The sequence below is a fragment of the Monodon monoceros genome, unplaced genomic scaffold, assembly GCF_005190385.1.
Source record: "Monodon monoceros isolate NGI ecotype Baffin Bay Population unplaced genomic scaffold, NGI_Narwhal_1 Super_Scaffold_13, whole genome shotgun sequence".
Lineage (NCBI taxonomy): Eukaryota > Metazoa > Chordata > Mammalia > Artiodactyla > Monodontidae > Monodon > Monodon monoceros.
Window position 1 is genome coordinate 18,198,705 of NW_021703769.1, and position 12,837 is coordinate 18,211,541.

Below are 12,837 nucleotides of genomic sequence, written 5' to 3' on the forward strand. Positions count from 1 at the left end.
CGCGTCTTTCCTCAGATTGTCTCCTGTCTTTGTTTCCTCTTGGCTTCTGCTGCCACCCATTGTGCTGAGGCCAGTGTTCAAATGACCACAGTTTGCACTTTTGTCGTTCCCTGCCCCAGGTCCCTGTCCTTCCCAATCCATTACTAGACTCATTTTCCCATAATACCAGAGAAGTTTTTGGCTTTTTTCAGTGTCCCACTCAAGAATCTAAGGTGGTTACCTCTTAACTCCTGTTGTAGATCAAAACTCTGGCCTGATTTTTTAAGGAATGTGGCTGCATACTACCTGTCTACCCTCATTTATCCCCACTCCTCATTCTGTGTAATGCTTTTTTCTACTAAGACTGGTTCCTTAGTGTTCCAAGTCTGCATCCTGCTTCCCATATCCTGGTGCTTTCATCCTTTGGGTGCATTTCGAGTTTCCTTCCTGTTTGCAGTCCTCTTATGAGCCACCATTCTTTAGGGCCCAACTAAAACATTACTGTTCTGTGAAATCCAAGCTATTCTTGCTTTCTGCACTCTTGCTGCTGGACTTAGTGCTGTCACACTGATTAGAATTTACCACTGGTACGTTTCTAAGAAAAATATGTTTTATCTTGCTTTCACTGAGTGTAAGCCCCTGAGACTGGGCACCTTGTTGGATGCTACTTTGGACCTTCCATGGCACTTGGTAAATGCTTGTGTTTTGGAGTTGCTTCTTCTTGCTAGAGCCTTTCCTTACGGCTCGCTGAATAGAAGTGAATCAGGTGGTTGGTTGAGGGTCGGGGGTATGTGGGTTGAAAATTTTTGAAATTTTCCCTAAGAAAATAAATTTTTAATTTCATGAGGTTCTGACATGAAAGTGAATGAACTAAAATGGTCTCCTTTGAAGGATAATTTGAGAAAACTCCAAGCAGTTGAGAACAGATGGCTGTCATGGAAGTATGTTTGGCAAGCAGATTTGGTTTATATCTGTGTGTATCTGTATACACTGAGTGTTTATACACACATGGTCATGCTTATGCACAATCTCTGTTTAGGGAAAAAAAAAAATCCTGATTTTCCAGTTTTCTTCCTACTTTGATGTGTATTTTGGAAACGCTACTCTCTTTTTTCTCTTTTATTAGGATAGGATAAAAACCTGCTGTCAGTATTTTGATGATAACCATTGATTTTTTTTTTAATACTAGTGTGTTTCCCCCTATTCTTTAACTAGTGCCAAAAAAATAAATTGAAATTTTATTTCAAATACTTAATTTTTACTTGAAAATTTTCTATAATGAAGAATGCTTTAAACCCACCATCCTTTTAATCCTCAGAGTAAAGTCCTGTGCTTTCTTCATCCACATGTTAACATTTCCTTGGATTTGGTCCTAGTTAAAAACTCTGAGAGCAATCAAAATCCTATCATCGGAAACCATCTTTTTCTGCTCCTCATGGTAGGTAAGAGTAAGAGCCTATTTGAAGCAACCTGCTGGTGAGGAGAGACAGTTGTTCTTTTAGCATGGGTGTACACGTATGAATGCTTGCTTGCTAGTCTGGGTTATACAGAACTGGGAGTAGATAGGAAAGGTGCTCAGCAATTATCAAAGTTTAATGCTAATAGACAGCCAACTCATTTCCAAAGCCTCTCCTCATTTGTCCAGGTACTCTGGCTCTGTGTTCCCATAGCACTTGCTTTATACTACTATTCCCATGTTATATTGCAAAATCTCTTAACATTATTTATTCAAAAATATTTATTGAGCACCTACCACTATTGAGCGCCAAGGACTGTTCTAAGTGCTGGAGATAACATCAAGGAACAAAAGAGACAGAAATCCCTGCCCTCGTGGAGGGAGCCTACAGCAAATGGAGAGGAGGCCTGCAGCATACACACAACCGATCTCCTCCTCCAGATATTTGCCAGATTTTGAACCTACGTGGGATGGAAAGCCAAAGGGCTAAGCCCAGAACCTCCAAAGGGTAGAAATAACTAAGGAGAGGCTGATAATCAATCTGAAAATAATAAAATTGTGTAGTATGTCAATGGTGGTAAGTGGTATGGGAAAAAAAAAATCAGAATAGGCGTGATACGGAATTCAGCAATGAAGCCTGCAGTTTTAAGTAGGGTGGTCAGTGTTGGCCTCACAACGGTAATATCTGATCCAAGAAGTGAAGGAAGTAAAGGGGTGAGGGAGTCGTGTAGGGAGAAGGCTGTTTCAGGCAGAGGGAATAGCAGAGTCCCGGAGGTGGAAACATGCCTGGTGTGTGTGAGGGACGGACAAGGAGACCTGAAAGGTGACAGAGGAGATGAGAGGCTGGGTACACATCCTGTGGGCTTCTGTAGACCTTTGGGAGACTTTTGGTTTTACTCCAGATTAAAAGAAAAACATTTTAAGCAGTTTAAGCAAAAGAGTGACTTAATAAAAAGGGCCATTCTGAACGTCGTGTTGAGAATGGATCAGTGGGACAGGAGTGGACACAGGGAGACTACTTAGGAGGCAGTTGGGAATAATCTGGGTAAGAGATGAAGGTGGTTTAGAACAGGGTAGAAGCAGAGGAGGGGGTGAGAAACGGCTGTATTCCTGGTGTACTTCGAAGGTAAACTCAACAGGATTTCTTGGCTGATGAGATAGGGTGTGTGGAGAGGAAAGAACAGAGTCAGGATTACAGCAGGATTTTTGGTTTGAACATCCAGAGGGATAGAGTTCCTCTTAACTCAGCTGGGGAAAACTGTAGGTAGAAGGGGTGGGGGTGGGGGGTTGGCTAAGAGACTAGGAGTTTAGTTTGTGGACACCTTGGGTGTGAAATATCTCTGAGATATTCAAGTGGAGATGACAAGTAACAATTAGATACAAGAGTCTGTAATCATAGGAGAGGATAAATAAATATGGCAGCCAACACAACGTAGCCAGTATTTAAAACCATGAGACCAGATGAGATCACCAAGAGAATGAGTATAGATAAAAAAGAAAAGAAAGCCCAAAAACTAGGCCCTAGGGAACTCCAAAAATAAGAGTTAGTGTTGGAGGATTCTATTCTCAGATAAGGGTATATAGTAGGGCATGGCAGACCAACACTTGCTGCAAGGGGGGAAAAAAGATAAATTGCAAAGGACATATTTTTAAAGACATCAGATAGCTGTGGAAGCAAGAAGAATCAGATGAACTAAAATTCCAGACAGAGAAGAGCTATTCCTAGATGAGCTGACAGTTGCTGACTGTTTCTCCTCTGGAGGCACTCTGCAATTCTGGGCAGGGGCTGAGGATCAGGCTGGGCCCAAACAGAGACTATTCTGGGTTGAAGAGAAACCATCTGACCCTGCTGGTGATTGATTATGCAGGGCTGGTGAAATGATTGGAAACTAAAGGAATTCCCAAAACAGGGAGCTTTCGCCTGGAGACATTTGATGAATTCTGGGGTAGCCCAAGAAGTTAGTGGCTCAGCCAGAAGGCACATTGAAATCTCACAGTCTCACGTTACTTTTAGGAGATAAAACCTCACTAAAAAAAGGATGGGTCTACTGCAAAAAAACTGACTCTCCTTTAGGAGAGATTTTTAACCTGCTTGGAATTGGAGACTTCAGGGCTCAGGAGCAAAAAGACCTGCTGGACTTACAGTCAGTGACCTTGGACATTCATACTCAAGGAACAGGTAAAACAAGAGATGGACTGAATCTTAACAGTAACCCAGTCCTGACCCAACAGTCCCTGATTGGACCAATGGGACCCACTTCTTCTCCCTGTTTGTATAAGAGAAAATAGGAAACACTTGTAGTAGAAGATATTGTTTGGAGCTGCTAAGATTCTTTTATTCACACTATTCACAGTACTCATCATACAGTAAAAAATTATTAGGCATTCGAAAAGGCTGGGAAATTGACTGAAAATCAAGAAAATAAATATGTTAATAGAAGCAGACCCCAGATGATCCAGATAACAGAGTTGGCAGAAAAGAACTTTTAAATAACCATGATTAATATGTTAAAGAAATTAGAGGAAAAGATGGACAAAATAAGTTCTAAAGTAAAGAATTCCAACAGAGAATTGAATCTATAAAGAGAATCAGATCAACACTGTAAAACTGAAATTTTCAGTTTATAAAATTCAGAACACAGTGGATGAGTTTAAAAGCAGATTAGATACAGTAGAAGATAAGATTGGTGACTTTGAAGACAGATCAACAGAAAGTTTCTAAACTGACACACAGAAAAAAGAATGGAAAGAACAGAGCAAAGCATAAATGGATAAAGAGACAATTGGGGTGCAGTGAAAAGGACTACCACATACATATCTGATTAGAGTCCTAGACATGGAGGAAAGAGTGAATCAGAGGAGTGTTTGAAGATAAAATGAATGGCGAGAAATTCCCATAAACTGATGAATATATCCGCCAGTACATTCAATGTCAGGTAACCCCCAAGCAGGAAAAATGTAAAAAAGAGAACCATGCTAAGCATATCTTAAACTGTAGAAAACCAAATACTGAAAGAACATCTTAAAAGTCAGTAGATAAAAACTGACAGCTAATATTATATTAAATGGTGCAGTATTGAATACTTTCCCTCTGAATTTGGGAGTAAGAAAAAGATTCTATTTTTCTCATTTATATTCAGAAATACACTGGAGGTCCTGGCTACTGAATTAAGGAAAAAGAAAAAATACAGGACTTCCCTGGTGGCACAGTGGTTAAGAATCCGCCTGCCAATGCAGGGGCCACAGGTTTGAGCCCTGGTCTGGGAAGATCCCCCATGCCTTGGAGCAACTAAGCCTGTGTGCCACAACTACTGAGCCTGCGTGCCACAACTACTGAAGCCCATTCACCTAGAGCCTGAGCTCCACAACAAAGAGAAGCCACCTCAATGAGAAGCCCGTGCACCGCAATGAAGAGTAGCCCCCGCTCGCCGCAACTAGAGAGAAAGCCCACGTGCAGCAACGAAGACCCAACGCAGCCAAAAATTAATTAATTAATTAATGAAAGAAAAAATACAGGCATGCCTCATTTTATTGCGGTTTGCTTTATTGCATTTCACAGATATTGCGCTTTTTTTTTTTTTTCCCGGTACGCGGGCCTCTCACTGCCGTGGCCTCTCCCGTTGCGGAGCACAGGCTCCGGACGCGCAGGCTCAGCGGCCGTGGCTCACGGGCCCAGCCGCTCCGCGGCACGTGGGATCCTCCCAGACCGGGGCGCGAACCTGCGTCGCCTGCATCGGCAGGCGGACTCTCAACCACTGCGCCACCAGGGAAGCCCTGCACTTTTTTTTTTAACAAATTGAAGGTTTGTGGTAACCTTGTGTCGAGTAAATGTATTGGCACCATTTACAATATAGTAAAAAAAACAAAACAAAACTATTTATATAAACAAGCAACATCAAATCAGGAAAGGAAAATTGTAAAATACCATTTAGTATAAAGGTATTAGATACCCTGTAATAACTCTCAGAGGATACAAGCCTTCTGTATGAAAAACATTGCTGAAAGAAATTAAATAAGACCTAAATAAATAGAGCAATATATGACATACATATATTCAATATTGTGAAGATGTCTGTATAGTTCAGTCCCAGTCAAAATCTAAGCAGGGTGTTTTTCTGATAGAAATTGGTGATGGAAGTACAAAAGACCTAGATTAGCCAAGGCAGTCTTGAAAAGGAAGAACTTTTCCAAGAAATTGGAATACTTACCATAATCCAGACTTTGTAATCAAGCCACAATGAAGACAGGGTAGTGTTGCCATAAGAACAAATAGACCAATGGAACAAAATAGAGTGGTATGTACTGCCCAGCATGGCTTGTACTTAGCTGTGTGTGGCTATTAAGCACTTGAAATATACCTAGTCTGAATTGAGATGTGCTGTAAGTATGAAATGCACAGTAGATTTTTAAAGAGTTAGTGTGAGAAAAATAATGTAAACTATTCCATTAATAATTTTACATTGATTACATATTGAAATGATAATATTTGCGGTATATTAGTTTAAATAAAATATTGTTAAAGTCAAGTTCATCTGTTTTTTAATGTGGCTACAAGAAGATTTACAACCACATATATGGCTTAGTGAATGACATTGGTGGCAGCAAAGATTCCTTAAACAGAACACAAAAATACATAAGGGAAAAGATTGATAAGGTGGAATATATAGAACTTCTGTTCATCAGAAGATACATTTACAGGTTGAAAATGCAAACCATAGATTGGTAGAAAATGTTTGTATGGGTTGTGACAGAGGACTCTTACTGAGAAATAAAGATATATATTAAACTCTCACAAATATAAAGAACTCTTGCCAATCAGAAAAAAGGACAATTTTTAAAATAGGCAAATGACTTGAACAGGAGCTTCACAGTGAGGATATCCATATGGCCAGTAAGCATATGAAAAGATGCTCAGCATCCTTAGTTATCAGGGAAGTGTGAATCAAAGAGATGGTAATGCACATCCACTGGGAATGGCTAAAATTTTCAAGACTGACAGTATCAAGTCCGTTGCAACTCCCATACACTGCTGTTGGATGTAAAAATTGTTACAGCCACTTTGGGAAGAGTTCTGACAATATCCATTAAAACTAAACACGGGCTTCCCTGGTGGCGCAGTGGTTAAGAATCCACCTGCCAATGCAGGGGACATAGGTTTGAGCCCTGATCCGGGAAGATCCCACATGCCTTGGAGCAACTAAGTCCATGCACCACAACTACTGAGCCTGCACTCTAGAGCCGGCGAGCCACAACTACTGAGCCCGCATGCCTAGAGCCTGCGCTCCGCAGCAAGAGAAGCCACCTCAATGAGAAGCCCACGCGCCACAACAAAGAGTAGTCCCCGCTCACAGCAACTAGAGAAAGCCCATGCGCAGCAAGGAAGACCCAGCGCAGCCAAAAATAAATAAATTTATTTTTTTTTAAAAAGACAAAAAAAAGCTAAACATATAACCAACCTCATAACCTAGCAATTCCACTCCTGTGTTATATCCAAGGTAAATGAGTGCATTTATGTGAACATTGAAAGCAACCCAAATATTCCTCAGCAATAGAATGGATAAATAAATGGTGGTGTATTTATACGATAAAATACTACACGGTAATACAGGAGAATGGACCACACACAATATGATTCCATTTACATGAAACTTAATAATAGGCAGAACTAATCAATGGTGGTAGAAGTCTGAATAGTGGTTACTTCCAGTAGGGGCAAGAGGGTCTTCCAGGATGTTGGAAATGTTATATAACTTGATCTTGGTGGGACTTAAACTTCAACAACTGTACACTTGAGATCTCTGCATGCTGTATGTATGCCATACCTCACTTAAAGCATTATGTTAGCATGTCTGGCAGTTCCTTGATGATGAGGACTGTAGCTCATTTATTTCTATAAGACCAGTGCATAAACACAAAAGGCACTCAATAAATAATGTGGGAGAAATTTAGGAAGGAAATGAAGTAGGAAGTTAGGAAGGAAGTTGATTCATTAATCTAGTTTCTTGTAACACAGCCCCTGTTCCTTTGTTCGCCGTCCACCTGTCATAGTCAGAGCTCTGTTTGGCTGCAAGGTTGGGGTAGTGATTTTACTGCTCAGGAAAATACATCTAGCTTGGGCCCTTTGCTGTTACCCGTCTGTACAGTAGAAGATAAGTCCAGGTATATGGAGAAGGGGGAGACTTTTTAATCACATGATGTAGATTAAGAATAATGCTTTATCTTTCCTTGTGTATTTCCATCTGTGTCTCTTTTCCTCTTCCCTGTTGTTTAGCATTCAACCAGTATTCACTGATCACCCACTGTTGCCTGGCTTTTTCAAGGTATCTAGCTACATTTGTGAGTAAAAGAAATAAAGATCCCTGCCCTCACAAGGCTTATATTGTGGTGGGAGAAGACGGGCAATCCACAGTAAACTGCCTCCCCCTCCTTTTCTTACCTGTGCAGAAGAATCAAGCAGAAGAAACGTACTGACAGGAAAACAAAAGCTTAGCCTGTATCCCGCCCCATCCTTCTATTGTATGGTAGGCCCAGTTCACTTGTCTTCTGGTTGAGCAGTGGGAAAAGACTTGTCATTTTGGATTAACTTCACAATGCCATGTGTCCAGGGGGACGTAATAAATATTTGTAGCCTTTGGGAGCATCTGGCAGTGCCTGCTGATTCCCATACTTCTTTTCTGCCATCCGCCCTACTCATCTTTTTTTACCATCACCTTTCTGGGAGAAGCTTCATTTAAGTTCTTAGAAAATATGTTTTCTGTAATGGTATGACTTTGGGACAGTTGAGCCCTAGAATGGGCAGTGAGATGCAGCATAAACCATCCTTTTGGAAAGCTCTGATAAGGAACCCAAATAGTTATTTTGAGAGCTAGGGTTGTTGTGATGAATGTTCTTTTCATATACTGTTCTAAATCTCATATTGTGATAAATACTGGATCTGGTAAGGTTACGTAGTGCATATGAAACGATGGAAATAAAACTGCTCAAATAAAGTCCGAGGAAGAACATTTAACAGGAGAGTTGTGACCCAATGCATCCTTTTTTTTTTTTTTTTTTTTATGTCCATCAAAGGAAGAAGACAAATAGACTCTGGTTTATTAATACAATAGAATATTATACAGCATTAAAATTGAATGGCTAAAGCAACATGAACAACATGGATGAATATTGGCAATATCATTAAGTTAAAGAAGATTGCATCCACCATGACACCCTTTATATAAAGTTAAAACAAAATAAAATTTTAAAGAAATATTTGTAGATCCAGTGCATCTTTTAAGTGCAGATTTTTTTTTAAGTCAAATACTCTGTAGAAAGAGATTTCATGGCGATTAGGAAATGTTGATGTGTATCTAGGGCAGAAAGGAAGGAATTAAATTGTTTCCAGTTGGGATTTGTAGTCAATGGATGATCAGTGAAACAGAAAGCCATTTCCAGGTACAGAGGGGAAAGATGGTACAATTTAGTAAAGAATAATTATACTTTGCATTTGCATAGCGCTTACTGTCCAAAAAATGTTTTCACATGCCGTTTTATCCTCCCAGTAACCCAGTGAGATATGTGTTTTTAACTCCTGTTTTAATAGACTTGGAACTAAAAGGTGTTAATTGACTAGCCCAAAGTCAATAGCTGGACTGTGTCAGAATTGGGACCTTCTGATTCTAAAGCCCCCAGACTCTTCTGTGTTAGGCCTTTCTGAAAATTTATGCAGCAACATGTAAGCAGTTTTGGCAGAGAAGGGAAGTCTTAGGGTCAATTTTAATGATGCTAAAGGCAGATCTGAAATGAAGAATCTGAAGCAAATCAAGAAGCAGAATAACTTCCCTGCTCACTTGGGAGGGGAAGGTGGTAGGGTGTTATGCCCAGAGGTTAGAATGTGTGTGATCTTTTGATCACTCTGTGGGCTGATAGGAGGGAGACCTCAGTACTCAAAGGTGAACTTTTGGAGAAAGTAGTGCCTATTACAGTATTTCTTCTAGAATTATTTCATGGCTCCTGTGGTGCCGTAATTGTGTCTCTCTTTAACCTCCATCTCCAGGAGCCTCCAGAAGATGACGCAAACATCATTGAGAAGATCCTGGCATCTAAGACTGTCCAGGAGGTTCGTGGCTGATGTTTCTGGCTTGTATATCACTAGCGCAGTTTACACCCTCTGTGGAGAGATGTTTCTGGAGTGGTCATTCTTGGCTGGACTGAGAGCTAGGCAAGAGCACTGTTTGGCTAGTTGACACTTATTTTCACCTCCATGAAAGATTTTAAGACATAAAATTCTGAAATATTTGAGTATGGCCCAAACCGATGTTTTTTTTCCTTATGATCCTAGCAAAAGGTATTGATCCTTTAGTTGCCATAGCCCACTGAAAGTCATCAGAGGGCCAAGAAGAAGAGATGGGAAAAGACTCCCAATGAAAACATCTTTTCCTTTCAACATCTCAGGGCTGTGTAGAGAACCTCTAGAGAAAATTTCTGGCGTGAAAGAGTATGCCGGTGCCAGTGAAGGCATAGTTTCATCTTTACCTCAAGTGTTTATGAAAGTACACTTCCTTACTTTGAGAGTGAACATCACTGGAGTTTGTGGGGGACGGTTGGGAGGACGCCGGAAATGCATGTTCTCACTTCTGCAGCAGCTCTCAGAGCCCTGGACCAGTTTGGCTTTATCAGCTGAATGCTCTCCCAGCCTGGACCTAAGAATGACACCAGGAGGATCATTTTTGGTTTTTTCTAACCTTATAGCTTACTGTGTGTTCAGCCTTTAGAAAGCCTGCTCCAGACCTGTCAGAAAAAGACCTGGGAAAATGAAAATGTCCTTGAGAAATATGTTCTAAAACCAGGAAGAAGTATTGATTTACCTTTTTCGTTTGACACATAAGGGTGATCCATGGGGATCTGGGCTGATAACTGCTTGCTTTTGGTTACAGGTTCACCCGGGAGAACCCCCATTCGACTTGGAACTGTTCTACGTCAAGTACAGGAATTTGTACGTCTATTTAATGTATTATTTGTATGTGTATTTTAAATGAATAGAACTTTCTTCTTTCATCACACCATTATCTTTTATATTTTCCAAGAACGGCCCCTAAGGCATGACCCACAGACCTTGACTGGCTCAAGTTCACCTTAGTCGGCAGTGCTTTACTTTGGCTGTGTATAGAATCACCTGGAGAGCTTTTTAAAACTACTGAAGTCCTTGCTGCACTCGAGACCCATTGGCTCATACTCTGGGAGTAGTTCTCAAGGATTGGTGTGTTTTAATAATATATTTTCTTGTGTGGTACGTGGGCCTCTCACTGCTGTGGCCTCTCCTGTTGTGGAGCACAGGCTCCAGACGCGCAGGCTCAGCGACCATGGCTCACGGGCCCAGCCGCTCCGCGGCATGTGGGATCGTCCCGGACCGGGGCACGAACCCGTGTCCCCTGCATCGGCAGGCAGACTCTCAACCACTGCGCCACCAGGGAAGCCCAGGATTGGTGTGTTTTAAAAACTCCCTCTGCAGTTCCCATTTGCACCCAGAGTGGAGAACCACGGTCCTATAGCCTATACTTTTCTACCCACTTGGGTTTTTCTTTCTTTCTCTGCTGTGTGCCCACTTTCACTAATGTGCATTAACGATGGCCTGCCTACACCTGCCCTCCCTCTGCTCTGAGCCAGTTTCTCTAGAAGCCACAGAATTGCTTGGAATTGCTGCATTGTTTTGTATTCTGTTTTTGTCCTGAAGGGCAAGGCCCTTCTAAGCCCAGTCTACAGCAGTTCCACAGGAAGTCACTCCACTGCTGCTGTGTTAGACGGTCACCTGGTTATTGAAACACTTTAATGCTTGATGGTTTGCTGGTTCTATGCTTGTCTCACAATTTGTGTGTCTTTGGATAGTTCCTACTTACACTGTAAATGGGCCACAATGGAAGAACTCGAAAAGGATCCTCGCATCGCACAGAAGATCAAGCGATTTAGGAATAAACAAGCCCAGATGAAGCACATTTTTACTGAGGTGAAGCAATGTTTACTAATTTGATCACTGCTTTTCTTGCAGTATTAAATACCGGGTTTAAGTTTCTTAAAGTTTAAGTCCTGTGTAGATCTATTGCTCAGGTGCCTGCTGATTTGTGACAAGATTTGTCCAGATTTAAGCCAAAGAAAACAAATTATCCACCAAGGAATAAGGATCAAACCTTAAAAACTGATAACTCATGAGAACGTGCATCTAGGTCACGTTCTAGGGCAGAATGTACACACAGAAGGAATGTGCACACAGTTCTTTCATTTCCTCCTCTCCCCTCCCCAAAAGGGCAATTCCAAGAAGACTTAAAGTTTGGGTGTAAAAAATAAAAACAAAGCTAAAATGTTAGAAAATAAGTAAATAAATATATAAACTTGGGTATTTCTAAGTATGGTACCTACAGCAAGAGGAAGGATTGATGGATTTGGATATCAAAACATCTGTAGTGCCTGTAAGTTAGAAAATACCACAAATAAATCTTTAAGTAAGTACGTAATGTACATAGACGTATTCCCTAATTACGTACATGCACACATACATACAAGGCATATATTCTTCCTATTCCAGTATGGAAACCTTATTTATATTTGTATACACACATGCATGATACACATACATATACACATGACAAATAGCTTTAATGATAAGAAATGCTATTATAGTTCAAAAATAAAAATACAAAATCCCAAATAGAAAAAAATGGACAAATTAATGGGAATTCAGAAAAGAGGGGAAAATTACTTATCAGCCATACAAAAATGTAGTCAGTTTCACTAGCAGTCAAAGAAATGCAAATTAAAATGGGAATCTTCTAGTTTTCACTTATCAAATATTTGAAGGTTTTAAACATAAGTATTTTCCACTGCTGGTGAAGGTGTAGGGAAGAGACGCTGTCGTCGTCACTGGTTGGGAGCATAACTTAGGATGACCTATCAGGAACGCAGGATGACAACAGACATCACATGTCTCAATATTTGCCTATCCTTTGTCCCAGCAGTTCTGTTTCCACCATTTATTTTAAGGAAGCTATCAAGTCTTTGTGCAAAGACTTAGCTATGATAAACAGTTGTTTGTATTGGTGAAAAATTGAAAACAAACAAAATGTTAGTTAATAGACACTTGTTAAATTATGATACATCCCACAGAACGCAGTACTGTGCAGCTAGTAAAAATGATATTGGAGGACAATTATTAACGTCATAGGAAGAGGCTTAGTGATGTTAACTGTTGTTAGTTGAAAATGTCAAGCTCTTATATGAGACAGTTCCATTTTTGGGGGGTACAAGAGAGAAGAATCACCATAATAATGCATAGAAAATGTCTGAGTGTATGTGAAAATGATGACGTAATTTCCTCCATTTGATGGGATTGTGGTGATTTCTATTTTCTTTAACAGATTTTATACAGATAA

At 40.5% G+C, this 12,837-nt stretch overlaps 1 protein-coding gene across 4 annotated transcripts in view; it reads left to right on the forward strand.

Moving 5' to 3' along the window:
* CHD6 (chromodomain helicase DNA binding protein 6) overlaps positions 1–12,837 on the forward strand; it is a 211,721-nt gene that overhangs the window by 103,923 nt on the left and 94,961 nt on the right. For all 4 annotated transcript variants that reach the window (XM_029221761.1, XM_029221758.1, XM_029221759.1 and 1 more), the window contains 3 exons: positions 9,471–9,533; positions 10,351–10,409; positions 11,300–11,417. In XM_029221761.1, the coding sequence (XP_029077594.1) occupies positions 9,471–9,533; positions 10,351–10,409; positions 11,300–11,417 (240 nt within the window). The remainder of the gene's footprint in view (positions 1–9,470; positions 9,534–10,350; positions 10,410–11,299; positions 11,418–12,837) is intronic.